Source organism: Hemiscyllium ocellatum, chromosome 2 (genome assembly GCF_020745735.1).
Source record: "Hemiscyllium ocellatum isolate sHemOce1 chromosome 2, sHemOce1.pat.X.cur, whole genome shotgun sequence".
Lineage (NCBI taxonomy): Eukaryota > Metazoa > Chordata > Chondrichthyes > Orectolobiformes > Hemiscylliidae > Hemiscyllium > Hemiscyllium ocellatum.
This window is the reverse complement of record NC_083402.1, coordinates 13979219-14004976: the sequence shown is the minus strand read 5'-3', so window position 1 is coordinate 14004976 and position 25758 is coordinate 13979219. Positions and strand designations below refer to the sequence as shown.

At 45.4% G+C, this 25758-nt stretch overlaps 1 protein-coding gene across 1 annotated transcript in view; it reads right to left on the bottom strand.

Moving 5' to 3' along the window:
- palld (palladin, cytoskeletal associated protein) overlaps window positions 1-24936 on the bottom strand; it is a 243012-nt gene extending 218076 nt beyond the window's left edge. Inside the window, exons 1-2 of the mRNA XM_060834813.1 lie at window positions 24787-24936; window positions 3748-3877 (exon numbers count right to left, since the gene is read on the bottom strand). Of these exons, the coding sequence (XP_060690796.1) occupies window positions 3748-3877; window positions 24787-24818 (162 nt within the window). The 5' untranslated portion in view covers window positions 24819-24936. The remainder of the gene's footprint in view (window positions 1-3747; window positions 3878-24786) is intronic.
- Between the last annotated feature and the right edge of the window lie 822 nt (window positions 24937-25758).

Here is a 25758-nt window from a genome sequence, read left to right as displayed (position 1 = left end):
GAGAGAGAATGTGTGTGTGTGTGTGTGCGCGTGTGCGTGTGTGAGAGAGAGAGAGATTCTGAGAGTGTGTGTGTGAGAGAGAGAGAGATTGTGTGTGTGTGTGTGTGAGAGAGAGAGAGATTGTGTGTGTGTGTGTGTGTGTGTGTGTGCGTGTGTGTATATGTGTGTGTGTGTGTGTTGGTTCGGTTGGGCATCACTGGCCAGGCCAGCATTTATTACCCATTCCCAATTGCATAGATGATAGTTGAGAGTTGTACAGATGATAGGTGAGAGTCAACCACATTGCTATGGGTCTGACAATGTCATGTCTCACAAACTTGATTTTGAATAAGTAACAAAGAGGATTGATGAGGGCAGAGCAGTAGATGTGATCTATATGGATTTCAGTAAAGCATTTGACAAGGGAGACTGATTAGGAAGTTTAGATCTCACGGAATACAGGGAGAACTAGCCATTTGGATACAGAACTGACTCAAAGGTAGAAGACAGAGGGTGGTGACGGAGGGTTGCTTTTCAGACTGGAGGCCTGTGACCAGTGGAGTGCCACAAGGATCGGTGCTCTACTTTTTGTCATTTACACAAATTATTCAGATACGAGCATAAGAGGTACAGTTAGTAAGTTTGCAGATGACACCAAAATTGGAAGTGTAGTGGACAGCGAAGAAGGTTACCTCAGATTAAAACAGGATCTTGATCAAATGGGCCAATGAGTTGAGAAGTGGCATATGGAGTTTAATTCAGATAAATGTGAGGTGCTGCATTTCGGGAAAGCAAATCTTAGCAGGACTTAGACACATAATAGCAAGATCCTAGGGTGTGTTGCTGAACAAAGAGACCTTGGAGTGCAGGTTCATAGCTCCTTGAAAGTGGAGTCGCAGGTAGATAGGATAGTGAAGAAGACGTTTGGTATGCTTTCCTTTATCGGTCAGAGTATTGAGTACAGGAGTTGGGAGGTCATATTGCTGCTGTACAGGACATTGGTTAGGCCACTGTTGGAATATTGCGTGCAATTCTAGTCTCCTTCCTATCGGAAAGATGTTGTGAAACTTGAAAGGGTTCAGAAAAGATTTACAATGATGTTGCCAGGATTGGAGGATTTGAGCTACAGGGAGAGGCTGAACAGGCTGGGGCTGTTTTCCCTGGAGCATCAGAGGCTGAGGGATGACCTTATACAGGTTTACAAAATGATAAGGGTAATGGATAAGATAAATAGACAAAGTCTGTTCCCTGGGGTTGGGGGAGTCCAGAGCTAGAGGACATGGATTTAGGGTGAGAGGGGAAAGATATAAAAGGGACCTAAGGGGCAACTTTTTCATGCAGAGGGTGGTACGTGTATGGAATGAGCTGCCACAGGAAGTGGTGGAGGCTGGTACAATTGCAACATTTAAAAGGCATTTGGATGGGTATATGAATAGGAAGGGTTTGGAGGGATATGGGCCGGGTGCTGGCAGGTGGGATTAGATTGGGTTGGAAAACCTGGTCGGTATGGACGGGTTGGACCGAAGGGTCTGTTTCCGTGCTGTACATCTCTATGGAGTCACATGGGGACCAGAGTGGGTAAGGCTGGCTGTTTCCTTCCCTAAAGGGGACCAGTGAACCAGGTGGGTTTTTCTGACTATTGACTATAGTTGATCGTAGATGCTTAACTCTGGATTTTAAAAAAAAAGTTGAATTCAAGTTCCACTATCTGCTGTGATGGGATTCAAAGCCAGGTTTGAACAGTCCAGCAATAACACCAGTGAGCTAGGGCCTCCCCCAGGGCCTGTGTGTACTTTTCCAAGTGAGGAAGTAGGAGGAGCTGCCCCATGGTTTCAGTGTCAGCAAACATTACCCAGCCTAAAAACCTTGATGTGGGATAACTCAATAGCATAGGACATCTTTGAAAATTTACAGCATAGGAAGAGACCATCGCACCTCAGCAATGGCGGAATAAGTTAGCCATCCATTTTCAACCCACTTTTCAGCACTTGGTCTCTGTACCTGCACACGATGCAGTTTCAGGAGCAGATCCAGACTCCTTTTAAAATTTCACAGAGTCATAAAGCTGTACAGCATGGAAACAGACCCTTCGGTCCAACTCATCCATGCTGACCAGATAGCCTAAATTAATCCAGTCCCATTTGTCAGCACTTGGCCCATACCCTTCTAACCCCTCCTATTTATTTACCTATCCAGATGCCTTTTAAATGTAATAATTGTACCAGTCTCCTGCAACTTCTGCTCATTCCTTACACGCACCACCCTCTGCATGAAAAAGCACAGCAGGTCAGCCAGCATCTAAGGAGCAGGAAAATTGACGTTTCAGGCAAAAGCCCTTCATCAGGAATGAGGCTGGGAGCCTTGGGGGGTGGAGAGAAAAATGGGATGGGGGGTGGGGCTAGGGAGAAGGTAGCTGGCAGTGCAATAGGTAGGTGGAGGTGGGGGTAAAGATGATAGGTTGGAGAGGAGGGTGGAACAGATAGGTGGGAAGGAAGATTGACTGGTGGGACAGGTCATGAGGGCAGGGCTGAGCTGGAAGGTTGGAATTGGGGTAAGGTGGGGAGAGGGAAAATGAGGAAACTGGTAAAATCTACATTGATGCCCTGGGATTGGAGGGTCCAAAGGCAGAAAATGAGGCATTCTTCCTCCAGGCATTGAGTGGTTAGGGAGTGGCGATAGGGATCTCCAGGACACCCACACCAACCAACCTCACCGCCCCATGGCCGAACACCTCAACTCCCCCTCCCACTTTGCCAAGGACATGCAGGTTCTGGGCCTTCTCCATCGCCACTCCCTAACCACCCGACGCCTGGAGGAAGAATGTGGGCGGCACGGTGGCACAGTGGTTAGCACTGCTGCCTCACAGCGCCAGAGACCTGGGTTCAATTCCCACCTCAGGTGACTGACTGTGTGGAGTTTGCATGTTCTCCCAGTGTTTGCGTGGGTTTCCTCCGGGTGCTCCGGTTTCCTCCCACAGTCCAAAGATGTGTGGGTCAGGTGAATTGGCCATGCTAAATTGCCCTTAGTGTTAGGTAAGGGGTAAATGCAGGGGTATGGGTGGGTTGCACTTCGGCGGGTCAGTGTGGACTTGTTGGGCCGAATGGCCTGTTTCCACACTGTAAGTAATCTAATCTAATCTAATCTTCTGCCTCGGGACCCTCCAACCCCAGAGCATCAATGTGGATTTCACCAGTTTCCTCATTTCCCCTCTCCCCACCCTACCCTAGTTCCAACCTTCCAGCTCAGCACCGTCCTCATGACCTGTCCCACCTGTCCATCTTCCTTCTCACCTATCCACTCCACCCTCCCCTCCGACCTTTACCCCCACATCTATCCACCTATTACACTCTCAGCTACCTCCCCCCCAGCTCCACTCCCCATCCCATTTATGTGTCCACCCTCACGGCTCCCAGTCTCATTCCTGATGAAGGGCTTTTGCCCGAAATGTCAATTTTCCTGCTTCTCGGATGCTGCCTGACCTGCTGTGCTTTTCCAGCACCACACTCTTGACTGCATTACAAACCAGACAATCAGCCAACTGAGCTAACCAAGCTCATACAGACACACACACATATACACACACATACAAACAGAAATACATGTGCAAACGCATACCCACACATGCAAACACACGTATGCACACACACAAAACACACACATATACGAATATAATTTTTATCAGTGACTAAAAAAATACAAAACAGGCAACAGAAGACCCGTAGGAAGTTAGCTCACATCGAACACAATGTGCCCTGTCGCTCACTGTACCTGTGGGGCTGGGATGGAGATGGATTGAACCAGCGTGGAACGGACTTGCTGCACTTCATTGGAACCTGCTGCTCCCTTCGAGTGAGGGGATCCTATTGTCAGGGACACTGACGTGGTCTTCTTCTGGGCTCTTGTGTTTAAGGAGAGAGAGAGAGAGAAAAATTGAAACAATTATCTACAACATGGCCAATTGGCGCAACTTGTCAGATAGAGCAAGAACGAGATGGGGGGGAAACAATGGCAATTGTTTTCTAATTAAATGGGGGGACAGGTTTGAAGAAGAGAATGGGCTATTTCTCTTCCTAGTTGTAATCATATTGAAGAATACAGAAGCTATAGCATAAACAAAGATCCCACGTCAAATTAACTCAACTGACCAATCTCGTGTCATGATCCTGTTTGATGTCACCTGCGATAGGATGCTGCCTAACCTGCTGTGCTTTAACCAGCAACACATTTTCAGCGCTGATGTCACTAATAGACAAGTAAGATCCCAGACTGAAATCTGGCTTGATAGACCATATCTAGTTTGTTTTTTCAAATTTAACAAGGCAATCCTTCACTGAAACACTGGCATACAATGCTGTACATCTGGTTTTAACAATAAAAAGAACAATAAAAAGAAAGAAGACAAAATTAAGTGAACCAAGCTGTTTATATGCAGCAGAAAATGCTAAAAGGAATTGACAGGGTAGCTGTTTCTCCCAGTTGGGGAGTCTAGAACCAGGGGACACAATTTAAAAGTAAGGGAGATTCCTGGGATCCAAGATGGCGATGTCCTATGAGGATGGTGTCTGCTGGGCTCCGCACTGCAACACTGACCTGACAGAGCCAGAACCCATCCCAAACACTTTACTGTGAATAAAAACACAGTAAGGGAGCTAGAAACCGAAAAAAAACATCTACTTACCTTTGTCCTTGTAGCTGGAGAATACTGGAGAAAGGCGGAAGCTCACCCATGGCCTGGGCCACGGCCTAGCCCTCTGAAGCAGCGGCCTTGCTTACTCACCAGGCCCTGGATGAGGAGCTGGCCAAATCTCACAAGGGCCTGGGAGAAAAAGCTGCCTCTTGTATCTGCTATGCTGCAGGATTTGGGGAAAAGGACTGATGAACTTCAGTGCCTGGCTGCAGGAGTACAGGCAGAGACTTAGGGCACATGGTACTGGGGGCAAAGTTCTTGATTGGATTGAAAGTTGGTTGGCTGATAGGAAACAAAGAGTAGTGATAAACGGCTCCATTTTGGAATGGCAGGCAGTGACCAGTGGGGTACCGCAAGGATCAGTGCTGGGACCGCAGCTTTTTACAATATATGTTAATGATATAGAAGATGGTATTAGTAATAACATTAGCAAATTTGCTAATGATACAAAGCTGGGTGGCAGGGTGAAATGTGATGAGGATATTAGGAGATTACAGGGTGACCTGGATAAGTTAGGTGAGTGGGCAGATGCATGGCAGATGCAGTTTAATGTGGATAAATGTATGGTTATCCACTTTGGTGGCAAGAACAGGAAGGCAGATTACTACCTCAATGGAATTAATTTAGGTAAAGGGGCAGTACAGAGAGACCTGGGTGTTCTTGTACACCAGTCAATGAAGGCAAGCATGCAGGTACAGCAGGTAGTGAAGAAAGCTAATAGCATGCTGGCCTTCATAACAAGAGGAATTGAGTATAGAAGCAAAGAGGTGCTTCTGCAGCTGTACAGGGCCCTGGTGAGACCACACCTGGAGTACTGTGTGCAGTTCTGATCGCCAAATTTGAGGAAAGACATTCTGGCTATTGAGGGAGTGCAGCATAGGTTCACGAGGTCAATTCCTGGAATGGAGGGATTACCTTACACTGAAAGACTGAAGCGACTAGGCTTGTATACCCTTGAGTTTAGAAGACTGAGAGGGGATCTGATTGAGACATATAAGATTATTAAAGGATTGGACACTCTGGCAGCAGGAAACATGTTTCCGCTGATGGGTGAGTGCCGAACCAGAGGACACAGCTTAAAAATACGGGGTAGACCATTTAGGACAGAGATGAGGAGAAACTTCTTCACCCAGAGAGTGGTGGCTGTGTGGAATGCTCTGCCCCAGAAGGCAGTGGAGGCTCAGTCTCTGGATTCATTTAAGAAAGAGTTGGATAGAGCTCTCAAAGATAGTGGAATCAAGGGTTATGGAGATAAGGCAGGAACAGGATACTGATTAGGAATGATCAGCCATGATCATATTGAATGGCGGTGCAGGCTCGAAGGGCAGAATGGCCTACTCCTGCACCTATTGTCTATTGTCTATTGTCTATTGACTCCAAGAGCTGGGTTGAAGCCCTGGAAACACAGGTCCAGGGTCTGTTGGAGCTGGGAGATGATTTCAAAAACAGGGGCAGAAGAAGGAACCTATGCATTGTTAGGATATTGGAGGGGACAGCAGATGAGTGGCCGGAGGAGTTCTTTGAGAAGTGGTTCCCAGAATTCCTGAGTTTGGAGGTTGAGAAGGGAAGGATAACAATTGAAAGAGCCCACCGTAACGAGGCACGAAAGCCAGGTGCGGATCAGCGCCCACGCCCTGTCCTGGCGAGGTTTCATCATTATAAAGACAAGCAGATGGTCATGGAAGCCTCTACAGCCCAGACATGGGACTGAGGGTGTTGGTATGTAGTGGCTCCAGGGGTCATGTTTTTTCAAAACTTCTTGGTGACAGTGGTCTGGAAAAGGAGGCCCTATGATGGCGTCAAGAAGGAGATTGAGAGAGCTGAGGATCCAGTATTCTTTAAGATACAGAGCTGTGCTTCGGATCAATCATAATGGATCCGTACATTTGTTCGACTCGTCAGAGAAAGCAAAGGATTTTGTGAACACGTTGACTCAAGTCGAACGGCCGAATAGGCTTCGGGCACAGAGCGGTTCGGGTTCGCTCTCCTTTAAAAAGGACTTGGTCGAATCTTCTTTCTGGTATGAAATGATGTCGAGGAAGGATGGAGTATTCAATTTTAAATCTCTAAGCTATGCTAAGGGATGGGTGACATATTCATTTTTAGTTTACTTGTCTATAGTACTAACTTGGCTCTTGGGTGTTTTTTTTCGCTGCCGGGTGGTCAGTGTATGTGGCCTGCCCCTAGCTGGTAGGAGTTGAGAGAGCGATTGGGATGGTTCGTAGGGTTGGAGGATGTCTAGGTACCCCCTTTGAATGGGGGGTAAATTCCTCCAATCAGTGCCTTTGGCGATTGTCTGTTATTCCGTTTTTGCTGTGCATAGTTTTAGTAAGTTTTGCAGATTTGTTGGCTGTAGTTATTTTAGTCTGTGTAGTTTTTGGGTCTTGTGGATTCTATTGCATCAAAGCTCAGCGATCTGCAGTTTGGGTTCCTCCTCTCTGCAGTTGAGATGGTGCTGTGCAAGGTCATGGCTAAGGATGTGTTTAAGTGGTGCACCTGGAATATTAAGAGGAGTCATTCACCTGTCAAGAGGAAAAAGGTACTTTCCAGCCTTAAAAGGGAGAGGGTAGATGTTGCTTTATTACAAGAAACACACCTGGATGGTGCAGAGCATTGGAAGCTGTGACAGAATGGGTATGACCAGGTTTATTTTCCATCTTTCAATATGAGGGGTAGAAGGGCGGCCATTTCAGTTAGAAAGAATCTCCTATTTAAGTTATTAAAGCACATTCAAGATGCACACAGGAGATTTGTAATCCTTAAAGCTTTGATACGTGGGGAAGAATATGGGATCTTTAATGTTTACTGTCCTCTGGCCCATCCTCTTAAATTCTTGACAGATGCACTTTCTAGACATGTTAATCCTGCATCTGAACATATCATTGCCGGAAGGGATTTCAATTGTCCCATAGACCCTACGGTAGACAGATTGCCCAAAGGCCCATCAATATCTTCTTTGCGATCTAAACAATTAAGGGATTTGTGTGCTGAATTGGGGTTGGCAGATGTTTGGGGACACCTTCACCCTGCTAGCAGGGACTTCACATACATGCCATCTCAGGACTGATCTTTTTCTGTACAATGGGCAATATCATGATTTCCCATCATACCCCAGTGTGTTCACTGGCCAAGAGTAAGGATACAGTAGTAGGCTCAAGGCACTGGTCACTGGACCCCATCATCCTCAAGGATAGCAAGTTTATTGAATTATTTTCTACTGAGTTCAGGGTTTGTTTTTAGATATTAATTCAGGCTTGGCCAGTAGCCCATCCATCTTTCGGGAAACAGCTAAAGCCTATGCTGTGGGAGCTGGTTATTTCCTATTCAGCCAGTCAGAAGCGACGGAGGAGTGAGCAGCAACTCTTGCTCGAGATGTATCTAAAAGTAGCTGAAAAGACATATTTTGACTGGCCCTCGCTGGTTAAACTGCAGAGGATCACAGCACTTTGGTCTACATTGAACTCCATGCTCACACGGACAGCCCACAGGGAGCTTACATTTGCAAGTCAAAGGCGGTTTGAGCATGGGGATAAGCCGGGCAAGAACCTAGCATACCTTGCGAGGAAAAGGACTGCCCCCCACCCCTCAAGCCATTACCTTGATCAGAGAGGACACTGGAAAATTGACCTACGATTCTAAAAGGATTAATGCAGCATTCTGGAAATTTTACTCTGAATTATACCAATCTGAAAGCTGTGGGAGTGGGTGGGTTAGGATGGAGGCTTTTTTAAGAATTTGGACTTTCCAGGAGTGATCCCTGAACAACAAGATTCTCTCCTCAATGCCCCAATGTCGAGCAAGAGGTGCAGAAGGCTGAGAGGCAGCTCCAGAATGGAAAGGCGCTGGGTCCTGACGGACTTCCCTGTGACTTCTATAAGGAATTTATTAGTATATTATCAGGGCCAATGCTTAGTATGTTTAATGACTCACATAGTCATGGCCTCCTCCCACTATCTAGAAAAGAGGTGAACATCTCTCTCATTCTTAAAAAAGGGAAAGCCCTGGAGGACTGTACTTTCTATAGGCCCATCTCACTCCTGAATGTCGACTGCAAAATCCTATCCAAGACTCTGGCATTAAGGCTAGAAACTGTACAGCCTTCCATCATTGAGGAGGACCAGATGGGGTTCATAAAAGGTCACAGATCGATGGATAATGTCAGGAGATTACTTAACATGATCTAAGTATGTTAACAGCAATCAGTATAGGAATTGGTGATCACCTTAAATGCGGAAAAGGCATTTGACAGGGTCAAGTGGCCATATCTGTTTCATTCTTGGAAGCGGTTTGGCCTGGGAGAGACCTCCATCAAGTGGGTGCAGTGATCCTCTTGCCATGGTCCTCACCAATGGTGTGCAGTCAAGCAGTTTTAATATTTGTAGGGGCAGTCGACAGGGCTGTCCCTTGTCACCATTTCTTTTCACACTGGTGATCGAACTGCTGGCAGAGGCAATGCGCAGGGATCCCAATATAACCGCTCCCCCTGGAAGTGGGGCTGATGTCACTTAAGATCGCCACTGTATGCGGATGACGTTCTTGTCTTCTTATCAAACCCAAAGTCTCAGTGCCTGATACAATGCGTCAATTTATTTGGTGGCTTCTCGGGTTATAAGATCAATTTTGTGAAGTCAGAGGCCATGCCCATGGGTGGTCTCTGAAGAGTACCTGATCCTGAAGGTGGATCTCAGATCCCCCTTTAAATGGTGGAGGGCTCTCTCTCCGTAGGTATATTTATTACTTCCGTTTTTGATTGGCCATTTAAAGCCAGTTTTGCCCATTTATTCGTCCGAATCAAGCAGGACCTTCATAGATGGGAGGCACTTCCAATCTCTTGCTTAGGTCAGATAGCCCTCATTAAAATGAACATTCTTCCCTGTCCATATCATCCTATGCGAATATTTCCTCTGTTCCTTACTCTGCAAATATTTAGAAGACTGAACGGCTGGTTTAGTTCTTTTATCTGGTATCACAAACCACCCCTAATTAAATTGACTAAATTGCAGTTCCCTTCCAGACTGGGAGGAATTGGCCTCCCAGATATCAACAACTATCAGTTAAGCTCAATGCTATCTTACTTGAATGATTGGGCTTGGGGTGGGGGCCTCACTCACTTTGGTTGGACATTGAAGCACCTTAGGCGAGATGCCCCCTTATTAGCCTGCTGTCCTTAGACAAAATGAGAACGGTTAAGGAATACAGTGGAAACTCGATTATCCAAATGTGGTGGGTGGGCCCTATTTCGTTCGGATAATTGATTATTCGGTGAATCGATTAAATGCCTTTCCTCTGGGGCTCGGAGTATTAAAGTCTGCTCCCCGTTCAGGAGACTGCATGCAGCGGCACAGCGTGTGAAACCTCGCCTCCAACACCAGCCCCGTCTCGTCCCCACCACCCTCCCCCCATCCAAAACTGACCCCACAACCCGATCCAGCACAGAGCCCACACCCCAGCACAAAGTGCACGAGTCCCCGCCCCCAAACTGGTTCAACCCTGTCCCCTGCTCCCAAACCCATCCAACCCTGTCCCCCAACCTGGTTCAACCCTGTCCCCTGCTCCCAAAACCACCCAACCCTGTCCCCCAACCTGGTTCAACCCTGTCCCCTGCTCCCAAACCCATCCAACCCTGTCCCCCAACCTGGTTCAACCCTGTCCCCTGCTCCCAAAACCACCCAACCCTGTCCCCCAACCTGGTTCAACCCTGTCCCCTGCTCCCAAACCCATCCAACCCTGTCCCCCAACCTGGTTCAACCCTGTCCCCTGCTCCCAAAACCACCCAACCCTGTCCCCCAACCTGGTTCAACCCTGTCCCCTGCTCCCAAACCCATCCAACCCTGTCCCCCAATGTGGTTCAACCCTGTCCCCGCTTCCAAACTCATCCAACCCTGTCCCCCAACCTGGTTCAACCCTGTCCCCTGCTCCCAAACCCATCCAACCCTGTCCCCCAACCTGGTTCAACCCTGTCCCCTGCTCCCAAACCCATCCAACCCTGTCCCCCAATGTGGTTCAACCCTGTTTCCCGCTCCCAAACCCATCCAACCCCAGCACCCCCAACAACAACAACGCTGCTGCTGTCTTTGTGGGGTAAGTCACCAAATTGCGCACAGATACACACACACGCATCTTTTTACTGCAATGTTGTGAAAGGTTCCATGTTTGCTCTGTACAGGAGAATGTTGGAGAGATTATTCCTGGGGAGTGGCGGGGGGGGGGTGGGGGGGCTGGGTTGGTGGTGTTCAGGGTACATGCCTCTATAGAACTCCAAGGAAAGTGTTGGGAGAGAGAGAGAGAGGGTGGGGGGGTCAGTCATTTGGAGACGGTGCATGTTTAATCACTGTCAACAAAAGACGCAATCACTGTTGGAAACAGGTCTTTGATGTAATGTTTCCATTGGGACCTCGAGATCTCCTTCAGATGATCCGATTTTTGGATAATTGGTATTCGGATAATCGAGTTTCCTCTGCACTGCCACAGCCCAATAGTCATCAACACTGTCAAGGCATGGAGGGTAACGCACCAGGGTTGGGGCAATATTGCCAAAACATCCTTTTGACACCCAGAGTTGGTATGCTGGGCTTTCAGCCAGGGATGCTGGACTCTGGGTTTTAACTATGGGCAGCTAGGGGTGTGTCTTTCCTGGGTGATTTATTTGAAGGGGATATATTGATGTCCTCTGACCAGTTGGCTTGGAAATATGAATTGCCCAGTAGGAACCTCCTTCATTTCTTTCTAATTAGAAACTTCATACAAAAAGAGGCCACACTTCTAACTGATCCTTATTGGTCCGACACGGAGAAGAGGGTGCCGACGGTACATTATCTGTTAGCAACGCTTATCATCTTTTGGGAGAGGGGCCCTCAGATGAGACCAAATGATTCTGTAAGGTATGGGAGAGGGAGTTGGACGTCGAGATCTCTGAAATATGGGAGGATATCTGGGAAAATGCAACAAGGATCCACACTGGCACTGGAGCGTGTCCAGCGGAGATTCACACGGATGATCCCTGGAATGGTAGATCTAACATACGAGGAACGGCTGAGGATCCTGGGATTGTATTCACTGGAGTTTAGAAGGTTAAGGGGAGATCTAATAGATTACAAGATAATACATGGCTTGGAAAGGGTGGACAGTAAGAAATTGTTTCCATTAGGCGAGGAGACTAGGATCCATGGGCACAGCCTTAGAATTAAAGGGGATCAATTCAGAACAGAAATGCGGAGACATTTCTTCAGCCAGAGAGTGGTGGGCCTGTGGAATTCATTGCCGTGGAGTGCAGTGGAGGCCGGGACGCTAAATGTCTTCAAGGCAGAGATTGATAAATTCTTGATGTCACAAGGAATTAAGGGCTACGGGGAGAATGTGGGTAAGTGGAGTTGAAATGCCCATCAGCCATGATTAAATGGCGGAGTGGACTCGATGGGCCGAATGGCCTTACTTCCACTCCTATGTCTTATGGTCTTATGGATCTCGATTTGCAACAAGACTCACACCTTGCAATTGAAGATTCTCCATAGGGTCCACCTGGCCCCAGACCAACTCCCTAAATTTAAAGCAGGAGCATGTCCAATGTGTCCGAAATGTAAAATGAGGAGGTGGCGGGGGGGAGGGCACACTTACTCATTGTTTTTGGTAGTGCCATAAAGAACATTCTGTTAGGGTGGGTGCCGGAAAATCCCGCCCCCCCCAACCCACTCCCCCCCCGGGGGGCTGGCGGGCTGCTGCAAGCTAGTCACGAAGCACATCCCCTTGGACTTGGCGACAAGTACGGTGCACTATAAAACTGAGAATTTCCATAAGACATGGCGGCCCTTTTTGGTCTACAGAGGTACAGATTTGCCTGTCATACTAATAAGAGGCTTTATATAGCCATGGCAATTCAGTGTAATGAACCTGGTATCTGGAGGGGAGGAACTGTGAACATATTAAAATGTACAAACTTGTGTGTTTGATGATCGAAGGCTATTGCTTTGTTTTCGAGGAGAAAGTGAGGTCTGCAGATGCTGGAGATCAGAGCTGAAAATATGTTGCTGGAAAAGCGCAGCAGGTCAGGCAGCATCCAAGGAACAGGAAATTCGATGTTTCGGGCATAAGCCCTTCTTCAGGAATCTTCTTGAAGGAAACGTCGAATCTCCTGTTCCTTGGATGCTGCCTGACCTGCTGCGCTTTTCCAGCAACACATTTTCAGCTCTGAACTCCAGCATCTGCAACCTCACTTTCTCCTCGAAAATTTTAACCTACTGCGAATCCTCTTGCAAGGATGCCTTCCTTGAAGAAGCTCTCTTCCTCCCTCTACAAGGATTTCAGTGAGTCCCTCTCTCACTGCACCCCCCAGGAAAAGATTCCTGATGAAGGGCTTATGCCCGAAACGTCGAATTTCCTGTTCCTTGGATGCTGCCTAACCTGCTGTGCTTTTCCAGCAACACATTTTCAGCTATTGTTTTGTTTTACTGAGCTGTGTTATTATCATTATTATTATTGTAACTATTTTCCTTTTCTGCCTTCGTTTTTAGTTATTTATTTATGTACTTAACGGGTTTGTTTTTTAATATTGGTTTGAATTGTTTGGTTTTGTATTTGTTGTAATATTCAAAAGAAAAAACAATTCCTTTTTTTGGATAAAAATATGTTTTAAAAAAACGTAAGGGAGATTCTTGAGATGTTGAGAAATATATCTCAGAAGTTTGTGAACTTGTGGTATTCTCTACCACAAAGGGGAGTATGTTTAAGGTACACACTAATGGATTGTTGATTACCAGTAATGCACAGGCTCATGAGGATGGGGTGGGTAAAAGGCATAAAATTGTCCAATCAGCCATCATCGTATTGAATGGTGAGGCAGGCTTGATAGGCTGAATGGCCTACTCTTGTTCCTGTGTTTCTCAAGAATTTGAAATGCATTAAAATAGAATATTCCATTTATTTCAACCATACCTCTTAGGAGCATTTAAACAGGAAATAATCCCCTTCTCTCTCACACCTATAAGGCTTGACGTAACTGAGATTTTCTGTTCCCAGCCTTGGGACGTTTTTAGCTTCTTTCTGGAATATTCACATCACTGAACTTAGAATTTCACAGCTTCAAGTAACCTCTCCAGGATTCTAACAAAACTCTTCTGATCAGGAACTTTACAAATAAATGCCTTACGTTGAAACAACCTATTTCTTAACAGTTTTGAACAGTTTCCCTTCTTCAGAAGAAATTGTTTTACACATATAACTTCAACAAACAGAAAGTTAAAGGCTTCCAATCTATAGTTGCTTCCCCTAAGCAATAAAAAAAATTCTGGATCCTTCTAATTGGCAGCCTGATGCATTACACTGTTAACACCGTGATTGTAAAAACTCTCCCAGTACAACTCTCCCATTACACTCCAGGAGCTACTTATTTCAAACTTAAATAAAAAAATCACGCCATCAAAAGGTTTGATAAGCAAATGATTAAACCAAATCATAGACACAAACCAAAAACCATATGCCACTAGTTCAAAACCCAACTGTATATCTTGTTCCACATCAGACTCCTACACCAACAACATACTGCTCTATTCCTTTCTCCCTCATGTGCTTAAATGCATTCATGTCACTTCCCTCATGAATTCCATGTGGTAGTGTGTTCATTTGCAAATGGATTCAACATGGTGTTGACACGGGGCGATGGTTTGTCAGCTTTTTACAGCAGATCTTATTCTCACATTTCTTACAATCATTCTGTACTTTCAAACCTTATTTCTAACCCTGCTATCCTGCAGCTGTAACTTTGTATTCTTGGCTCTGTACAATCACCCTATAATCTTTGTATTTTATGACCTGCCTGTATGACACGCAAAACAAAACTTTTCACTGTACCTAGTTACATTTGACAACAATAAATCAAATCATATATGCTAGTGGAGTCTGTATTTGAAACCAAGTTCTGTGGTACAATTATAATCATGGAAGAGAGAGGGAAATTGAATGGATAAGCAAAAGGAAAGGCAGACGGATTTATGGAGATAAATAGAATACTTTTGTGAGAGCAATAATTCACCCAAACCATGTTCAAGACTCCCCTTTAGAGTGGGAACTCTCCTTGTCCATTGGCCCATGGTCCAAGTGGATGCCCTGAAGTTTACTCACAATGGAACAACCAATGGGATGCGGAGTTGGGTCAAATTCACCCCCCCCCCTTGGAATGGTTACAGTGCGGAGGGACGCCATTTGGGCCCATTGTGCCTGCAAGTACACTGAAGGCGTTGGACTGGAAAAACAATTTGTATTTAGATAGCACTTTTAACATGTTCCAAGGCACTTCCCTTGAGAAGGGCACAGCAGATAATATTTGACAAAGTGTCAGACGTGTCAGGGCAGGCGATCAAACACTTGGTCAAAAAGATATATTTATCTAAAAGCATCAGTAGCAGGATCAGAAATAGGTCATACGTCACCTCGAACAATGGGCTGCCTTTAGAAGGTGTGATAATTCATTCAAGTGCACTCAAGGTTTATTCACACAAAGGGGAAAGGTAGGGCAAACAAATTCAGACTCCCTTGTTGACAAAGGAGTTAAGGATGAAGTAGCAAAAGAGTTGTGCATTTGACAGATATCAGACAATTCAGAATTAGACTGAATGCAGAGTATTCTGATTGGCACTACATTCACAAACATCCACTCCCTCCACCACTGGCGCTTAGTAGCAGCAGTGTGTACTTTCTACAAGATGTACTGCAGAGATCCACCAAAGATCCTCAGACAGCACCTTCCAAATGCACAACCACTTCCATTTAGAAGGACAAGCACAGTAGTTACATGGGATACCACCACCTTGAAGTTCCCCTAAAAGCCACTTACCATCCTGAATTGGAAATATATCACTATTCCTTCACTGCCCTTGAGTCTAAATCCTGGAATTCCCTCATTCATGGCATCGTGGATCAGCAAGTGGACTGCAGCAGTTTATGAAGGCAGCTCACCACCACCTTCTCAAGGAGAAAGTGAGGACTGCAGATGTTGGAGATCAGAGCTGAAAATGTGTTGCTGGAAAAGCACAGCAGGTCAGGCAGCATCCAAGGAACAGGAGAATCGACGTTTCGGGCATGAGCCCTTCTTCAGGAATCTGATTCCTGAAGAAGGGCTTAGGCCCGTAATGTCGATTCTTCTGCTCCTTGGATGCTGCCTGACCTGCTGCGCTTTTCCAGCAACACACTACCACCTTCTCAAGGGCAACTAGGAATGGGCAATAAATGCTGACCCAGCCAGTGACACCCACATTCTATAAGCGAATAAATAAAAAAGAAATTCAGAGGAGAACTGGACAAGTAAATGAGGGAAACAAAGATGGAACATGAGAAGAGACTGGTACATGAAGTTGTGGACAGTTTTGACTCCCGTACTTGAGGAGCATGTGTTTGCATTGGAGGACATTTAGCGGAGGTTCGCTATATTGATTCCAGAGCTGAAATGAAGACAGATTAAACAGTGTATATCTAGACTCTCTAGATTTTAGGGGAATATGAGGAATTGAACTGTATTCAATTTAATTAGATTTATTGTCACATGCACGCACATGAGTACAGTAAAGAGTTAACGAGTTACCACTTAGAGTGCCATCTTAGGTATAAAGGTACCCAGGTACAGAATAGTAGAAGATCTAATTGAGGTGTTTAAATGCTAAAGGGGATTGAGAAGGTAGAGGCAGAGCAGATATTTCCCCATGTGGGCAATCTAGGTCACAGTTTTAGCAAAGTGGGTATTGGAATTAAAAACCGAGATGAAGAGAAATGATTTCTCTCAAACGGTCGTGGATCTGTGGAATTCACTTCCCTGGAGTGCGGGGGATGTTGTGGTACTTAATAAATTTAAGGAAGAGGTTTTTTAATTAGCAATGGAAAAAGGGTTATGGGGAGTGGGCAGGAAAGTGGAGTTGAGTCGAAGATTAGATCAGCCATGATCGTGTTAAATAGCAGAGCAAGCTTGAGGGGCCGAATTGCCTCCTTCTGCTCCTAGTTGTTATGTTCTTATAATAAAAGGGGATCAAAATGCACGCAATTGGCATGTATACATTAAAAGAGAGGTCAGAGGAGGGGTGGACAGGATTTGGCACCAATAAGGGAAGAGATATGCCAGAAATACTAAGTGAATACTTGGCATCTATCTTTAACAAGGAAGAAGATTTTTCCCAGGCCCAGGTAAGAGAAAGTAATTCATTCACAGCGTAAAACTGACAAGGAGGATATTATCTTTATCTTTATTCATTCACGGATGAGGGGCATCGCTCACCCAGCCAGCACTTATGGCCCATCCCTAATTGCCCAGAGGGCAGTTAAATGCCAACTGCATTGCTGTGGATCTGGAGTCACATGTAGGTAAGGATGGCAATTTTGACAATGGACTAATGGGCACCATTAGACTCCTAATTCCAGATATTCTTATTAAATTCAAGTTCCACCGTCTGCTGTGGCAGGATTTGAACCTGCGTGCCCAGACATTACGTGAGTCTGTGGGTTGACAGCCTTTGTGAATAATACCACAATGTTGGAATGGTTGCCTTTACTCATCAACGCTAACAAGACTGTAGGATTGGGGGAGATACATCCATGGCTACAGAGAGAAGAAACTGGAGAGGCACTGGCCATAACCTCTCAATCTCCCTTAGATTTAGGACTGGTGTCAGAGGGGAATTGCAAATGTTACACTGTTATTCAGAGAAAGGTATAAAGATAAATTCAGTGCTGCAGTTTACCCTCAGTGGTAGGAAGCATTTTGCGAATGTAAATTCAGGACAGAATTACGACAGACAATTTTGCCAAATTTGAGTTAATGAAGGAAAAGTAGAATGGATTTGTTTAGGTGAAATTGTGTTTAACCAAGTTGTTTGATACCTTTGATGTAGGAACAGAAAAGGTTGATGAAGTTAATGCTATCGATACATGCATGAAATTTCACAAGATTTTGCTGCAAAATAGATGTGTGCACAATGTTAAAGCTCATGGAATAAAAGTGACAGTATATGGATATGTAACTGGGGTAAAAAATGAGGTCTGCAGATGCTGGAGATCACAGCTGAAAATGTGTTGCTGGTTAAAGCACAGCAGGTCAGGCAGCATCCAAGGAACAGGAAATTCGACGTTTCGGGCATAAGCCCTTCATCAGGAATGTAACTGTCTGGGTGACAGGAAACAGAGTAACAGTGAAGGGTCAATCATTGGAAAAGAGAAAGGAGGCAGTCCCAGAGATTGGTATTAGGACTTCTGTTCTTCCTCAAACATATTAAAAGCCCAGATCTTCGTATATACAAGATTAGAGTGGTGCTGGAAAAGCACAGCAGGTCAGGCAGCATCCGAGGAGCAGGAAAATCAACGTTTCAGGTAAAAGAACTTCATCAGGAATCGGCTGTGTCCCTGATGAAGTCTTTTGCCCGAAACTTCGATTTCCCAGCCCCTCGGATGCTGCCTGACCTGCTGTGCTTTTCCAGCACCACTCTAATCTAGACTCCGGTTTCCAGCATCTGCAGTCCTTGTTTTTAACTTGGTATATACAACACTATTGCAAAATTTACAGGTGACATAGGAATTGAATCCCAGTGAGGAAGAAGGATTCTAGGATTCCAAGGATTTTTGGAAGGAGATAATCCAACCATGTTTAACCAGGCAAGTAATGGATCGTGTAGTGCCGGAAAAGTACAACAGGTCAGGCAGCATCTGAGGAGCAGGAGATGAAGGGCTTTTGCCTGAAACTTTGATTTCCCTGCTCCTCGGATGCTGCCTGACCTGCTGTGCTTTTCCAGCACCACACTCTCGACTCTGATCTCCAGCATCTGCAGTCCTCACTTTCTCCAAGTCATGGATAGCATCCATTTCAAGCAAAAAACATGGCAAAGAATAGTGGTAGAGAGAGGGAGAAGATAAACGTTGAGGGTAAACTTACAAGTAATACCAAGACGGATAGCAATAGCTTCTTTAAATATATAAAAACAGTGAAGCCAAGGTGAAAATAGGCCCCTTAGACAACAAGGCTGGGGAAATAATGAGGTAAAAACAATGACTGCAGATGCTGGAAACCAGATTCTGGATCAGTGGTGCTGGAAGAGCACAGCAGTTCAGGCAGCATCCAACGAGCAGTGAAATCGACGTTTTGGGCAAAAGCCCTTCATCACTTTGGATGCTGTCTGAACTGCTGTGCTCTTCCAGCACCACTGATCCAGAATGGGGAAATAATGGAAAAGTGGAAGATGGCAGGGGAGTTGGATAAATAATTCGCATCAATCTTCATGGCTGAGGACACTAAGAACATTCCAAAGTTACTAAATATTCAAAGGGCAAAAGGAAGAGAGGAAACAAATATAATGACTCAAAAGTGATAAATAATGGGGCTAAAACAGATCGGTCTGGTTGAGCTGATGTGATGCATCCTAGGATGTTAAAAGACGTAGCTTCAGAGATAGTGGAGAGTAACATTCCAAGAATCCTCAGATTCTGAAAAAGTCCCACAGGATTGGAAAACTGCCAAAGTACCACCATTTTTTAAATAGGAAGAACTGAAAAAAAAAGGTCACCATCAGCGAGTCAGCTAATGTCTGTTTTTGGGGTAATGGAAGAACTATATACAGGCAAAAGTGACGACGGCAGATCCTGGAGAAGAGTGGAAAGGCACAGCGGATCAGGCAGCATCTGAGGAGCACGAAAAACGATAGTTCGGGCAAAAGCCCTTCATGAGGAAGGATGAAGCCCTTCATCAAGAACTATATACTTACTATAAAAGAATGTAATAACAGAACATACCTTGAATAGGCACTACACATTTGGCTACTTAATAAAATAGGAGCCCCTGCGTTGGAGGTAATATATTGACATGGATGGAGAACTGGCTAACGAATGGAAGACAGAGGGTTCGGATAAGGAGGGCATTTTCAAAAAGGCAACGACAACAAATGGACTGCCATGGAATCAGTGCTGGGATCTCAATTATTTACTCTAATTACAAATGACTAAGATGAGGAAAGTGTGTGGAGACAATACAAATTCAACTGGGAAAACAAGTAGTGAGGGTGATGCGAGGAGTATACACAGAGATATAAGCAGGTCACGGGAATGAAATAAATAACTTGGCCAGTGGAGTATAACATGGAGAATTGGGAGGTTATGCAATTTGGCAGGAAGAACAGAGGAGCTGAATATGATTCAAAAGCAAAACGTCTGCAAAAGGTTACAACACAAAGGGGTTTGGGCGTGGTTGTCTGTCAATTACAAAAAGCTAGTTTCCAAATTCAGCAGATAACAGGGAAGGAAAATGGAGTGCTGGCCTTTATTCCAGAGGCAATGGAGGATTCAAAATAAGGGGGTCTTGTTAAAACTATACAAGGTATTAGTCAGAGTATAGCTGGAATTCTGTGGACAGTTTTATTCCGTTTATGTAGGGAAGGATACACTGGCATTGCAGGCAGTCCAGAGAAGGCATATGAGATTGATGCCAGGGATGGAGGGTCTATCCTATGACAAGAGACTGAGTAGTTTGAGCCCATACTCATTGGAATATACAACCTTATTGAAGCATGCAAGACAGTCAAGGGATTTGATAGGGTAGATGCAAAGACGTTGTTTCCCCTCATGGAAGACTCTGGGATCACAGGGCATAATCTCGGAATAGGAGATTGCGCATTTAAGACAAAAATGAGGAGGAATGTCTTCTCTTACAGGATTGTGAATCTGTGAAATACTTTACTGCAGAAGGCTGTCGACGTTGGGTCATTAAAGATAGTCAAGGCTGAGATGGGCAGATTTTAAATTAGTAAAGGAATCAAGGGCTATGGGGAAAGTGGAGTTGACGATTAGCAGATCAATGGTGGAGCAGACATGATGGACCTCTTAGGGGTGTATTCTGAGCCATGGGACAGAGAGTGTAGAATGCAAAATGAATATAAACAGCTATTGAAATTTGCGAATACGCAGCAGATACATTTTATTGTGCAGTATAAAGTGATTCATTTAAGTTTGAAGAGTGCGATGAGTCAATATGAAAATAAGGCACAACTCTAAAGAGACCAGAGGGACCGGGGGTATATGTAAATCAGGCATTAAAATTGGCAGAACAAGGTGAGTGAATTATTGAGAAAGTTTTTAAAAATTCATTCATGAGACCTGTGTGCTGTTGGCTGGGCCAGCATTTATTGCCTGTCCCTAGTTGCCCTTTGAGAAGGTGGGGGTGAGCTGCCTTCTTGAACCACTGCAGTCCACCTGCTGTGGGATATCCCACAGTGCCGTTAGGGAGGGATTCCAGCATTTTGACCCAGTGACAGTGAAGGAACAGTGAAGCATTTCCAAGTCAGGATGGTGAGTGGCTTGGAGGAGAACTTAAAGGGGCTGGTGTTCCCCTTCATCTGCCACTGAGCATTGCTGGTGGAGAGACTGGATGCTTGTGGATGTGGTACCAATCAAGCGGGCTACTTTGTCCTGGATGGTGTCGAGCTTCTTGAGTGTCGTAGGGGCTGCATTCATCCAGGCAAGTGGGGAGTATTCCATCACACATCACTTTGTAGATGGTGGACAGACTGTGGGGAGTATTCCTAGCCTCTGACCTACCCTAGTAGCCACTGTGTTTATGTGGTGAGTCCAGTTCAGTTTCTGGTAAATGGTAACCCGCAGGATGTTGACAGCTGGGGATTCAGCGATGGTAACACCATTGAATGTTAATGGGCGGTGGTTAGATTGTCTCTGATTGTGATGGTCATAGACTGGCATTTTGTGGCGCAAATGTTGTTTGCCACCTGTCAGCACAAGCTGACCCAGTAAGGTTCGGGCATCCTGGGCTTTATCAAGAGGGGCATGGAGTATAAAAGTGAGAAAGTTATAGTAAACCTCCATAAAACACTGGCTTGGGCTCACCCAGAGTAGTGCACAATGCTTTCAGATGGATGAGAACGCATGGGGGAAGGATGCAGAAAACATTTATGGATGTGGTTAGGGGATGAATTACTGAATGGATTGGAAAAGTTGGCAATATACATCTCAAAGAGATGAGAAGCTCAAGAGCCGATTTGATAGAGTTGTTCAAAATCAGGAGGAGATTGAACAGAGGAGGTAGAGAAAAAGAAAACAGCCCCTGTTGATGGAAGGATTGAGAATGAGGAGGCACAGATGGTAAAAATGGCAGTGGTGAGAAATGTGTTAGGATCTAGAAGGCACAGCCTGAGAGAGTGTGGTAGAGACAGGCTATCAAGAGGAAAATTGTCCCATTTCAAGATGGGGAAATGCACCTCCTTATTTCTATAGGTATGTAGGTGGTCCCAAGAGTTACCTCTTGTGGAAATCTACCCTCCAGACCTCTCCCCAGCAAGTAAATCAAATATATTTTACAAAAGAATCATGGCCGATCTTGTTTACTCTAGTGGTAATTCCATTATAGAATTAATCTACCCAAACCCAATCTCACTGTCTATTCCCCAACTCCTAAGATTAGTTTAGTTTCCCTACAGTGTGGAAACAGGCCCTTCAGCCCAACCAGTCCACACTGACCCTCCAAAGAGTAACACACACAGACCCATTTCCCTCTGACTAACGCATCTAACGCTACAGGCAATTTAGCATGGCCAATTTACCTGACCTGCACATGTTCAGACTGTGGGAGGAAACCGGAGCACCCGAAGGAAACCCACACAGACACGGGGAGAACGTGCAAACTCCACACAGACAGTCACTCAAGGCTGGAATTGAACCTGGGTCCCTGGCGCTGTGAGGCAGTGGTGCTAACCACTGAGCCACCGTGCCACCCTTTCATCTCCTTTTCAGGTGCTATGCAATCCCATCCTTTATGATAGAATCAATATAGATCGTTACCAATTTGGGACAGTACCTCAGAATGCATTACTACGTGAAAGGTGCTAGACGGGTGAAAGTGTTTGTTGTAGGAAAGTTAGAGAATGGTTTGTAGGATGGCGCAATCTTGAATGAGGTAAAAACTGGCTCTGCTCTTCACTGGTAGTGATACTCATTTAATTTAAAAACACAAGGAGAAGTACTACCTCATTCCTCTCCTGTTCACTAAGTTTGCAGCCCAGCTGTGTAACACCCCAATGGTGCCAAGAAAGCAGCCAGCAACACACTCCCTCCCTGGCTCCACGGAAATCAGCCACAGGTTTCCATTTCATACCAGGAAGCGCGTACAGCAGTTGGTAACTTCTAACTGAAGTTGGTGGCTCATTGATAAATTCTGTAGCTGCTTGTTAAAAACCTAACGGACCGGTGAACAACTTGGCGTGATGACATCCGTAAATAAAATGCGCGGTGAGCTGGCATGGAACAGGGAGCCGTACTGCAGAACACGAGGCTCCCTGCATTGCTTAATATTGGGATGCAATAATAATGAAGGTGTAACAATTCAATCCTTCTAATTCATTCCAATTGCAGTGCTTTGCAAGTTATCCACAGCTAAGCAGGTAATACAAAGATCTCTTCATAGAATAGCACCAACGAAGGCCATTTGGCCCATTCTGTCTGTGCCAAGATGCCTCTTTAAAAGACCCACCCTATTAGTTCCACACCCTAAGCTCTTTTCCCCACTGTCTTTTTATCCAGTTTCCTTTAGGAGTTATTATTGAATTTGTTTCCATTGCATTTTCAGGCAGCATGTTCCCAATCATAACCTCAAAAATCAAAAACATTCTCTTCAACTTGATTGTTCTGTTGCCAATTAACTTAAATTGGGTGTCCCCTGCGGTTACCGACACCTGTCAGTGAGAAAATATTCAGTCAGGGAATATTTTCTCACTGTCTAGATATTTTCTAATCAACCCACTCAGCGATTTTACTCCACATCTCTGGAGCAAGTGGGACTTGAACCCAAGTCCCCTAACTCGATCCTATTTGAATAGCCATGGATTTTGAAGATCTCATTAAGATCTGCTTGAAGGGGAGCAGTTGCATCTTCTTGAGTCTCTACATGAACTAAAGCCCTCTATCACTGGTGCTCCCTGTCCAAGCTCTGGGATAGGTGAATCTACATTACATAACACAAAAAAAATTTTGAATGTTGTAAAATGCCCTCCCTCAGCTGTTGAAGCCAATGTGCAAAGCTGTGGATGTTCAGGAGCGTAGGAAACAGAACGAAGGGTAGGCCATTCAGCCTACTGAACCTCCCTTGACATTCAACCCTGGGCATCTCTCGGCATGCTATTTTGCTAGTGATATAACTTCCAACGCCAACCCTTCTCATTCAGACCTTTCGTGGCCATCAACAACTCAATCTGACCAATTGAGGGTTCCTTTTATTCAGAAAATTTGCGTAAATTAATTTTTAGAACTAACTTCATGGGAAGTGAGTGGCATTGGCAAGATCAGTATTCCAAGCCTGCCCAATGTGAGGAGACACAGGCAATAACAATATGATGTTTCTCAGGGATTGTCTGGTCTCCACCCTTAACCCCACTGGCCACCTGCAGGAGACACCACCAAACACAGGTACGGTGTGTACAGGAGCTCTGTAAGGGCACGTTGTGACGTAGCCTTAATGTTATTGGACTAGTAATCAGAGTAATGAGTAATTATCACTGCAGCAACTGGGGAAATTTAAATTCAGTCAATAAAGCGCAAACTCGAAAACAAGTTTCAGGAATGATGCTATGAATCTAACAGACCCACAGCAATGCAGTTCACTCTTAATGTTCTCTGATATGGCCCTAACAAGGCGCTTAGCTCAAGAACAATTAGGGATGGGCAACAAACACTGACCTCACCAGCAATCCCCACATCCCATGATGAATAAAGACAGAAAGGACATTGGACTAGCATTCTATCGACATATTAAATTCAAAGCAGTTGAGAAACGCGTCAGTATTATTTCAAGATGCGACAAATATAAGCTGTCAAAGGATCAACTGCTTTGTAAGTCAGCTCAAGAGCTAAGTTACAACATGGTGAACGTACACTGCCTCCAACACCTTTATTCCCTTGCAAGTCAGTACCTGGCATCCTCTGTCAACACTAAGTGCCACAATACCACAAGATGCAATGACACACAGAGGCTGCATGTTGCAAAATCGACCATTGGATCGCGCATTGGTGACTGAAGCTTTTGATAGATACCCAACTCCAATTGGATCTTCACACACACACACACACACATATACACACACACACACGTTTTGCACACTTACTGAGGCATGGTTCCAGCATGCGACTTGAACATGTCCCTCTCGCCCTCTGAGTCCGTGGAAGAAGCCCCTAGGGAAGAAGAGCAGAGTTAGAGAGGAGTTCGACCTTCCTGGGAGCACAGAGGAGGATGAGAGCTTGCATCTCTGGTCTGTGATAGCCTCAGCCTTGGCAGCTGGCCATCAGTTAAACGCTGCTTGTAAAAACCAGTCTATGCGTGTGAGAAATTCAATCCAATTACAGAGCTGTTGTATAAATGTATAACAGTGTGGCACACCCCTAACCTCATTGGCACATACACACAGCCTCTGGGCTATTCCAGCTGTTAGATGAAAGAGGGGAGGGTTGCTTGCTGCTGAGATGAGCAATGGGGGGGGGGGGGGGGGGGGGGGGTTCTGCTGAAGGCACTAAATCACTATTTCTCCCTAATGCTTCTACATTCACTCTTCAACACAAATACACACTAATGAGGAACAGTTCTGCTCAGACACTGTGATTAAGAGCTCAGTTTGTTCGTTCTATGCCAAAAGCACAATCCATTGTAGCAACATAGTCAAATTCGTCTGCCGTGATCTTCAAAGTCCAACAGAATCTGTTTCCCAATGTCTTACCAGGGGTCAAGGAAAAGACCTGGCGGGACTTTCTGTGTAAACTCTCGCAAGTATTCTTCCAGGAGTTGAACTGAAAGGTTCTATAGCCGCGAGCTCTGTGACCCACAGTAAGTCAGCCTGCCAGGAGTCCAAAAGGGTGGTGCTGGAGACACACAACTGGGGTCAGGCAGCATCCAAGGAGCAGGAGAGCTGATGGTTCAGGGTCACAGTTTGGGTGGGGAGGGAAATATCTCTTTGGTGGTGGAGATCTGCATACAGTGCATTATCCTGCTTCATTTCCGCCACCTACAATCAGTCCTCAGCACCAGGGATATATTTCCTTCCCCACCCCTCTTTGCGTTTCGCAGAGACCACTCCCTCTGTGAG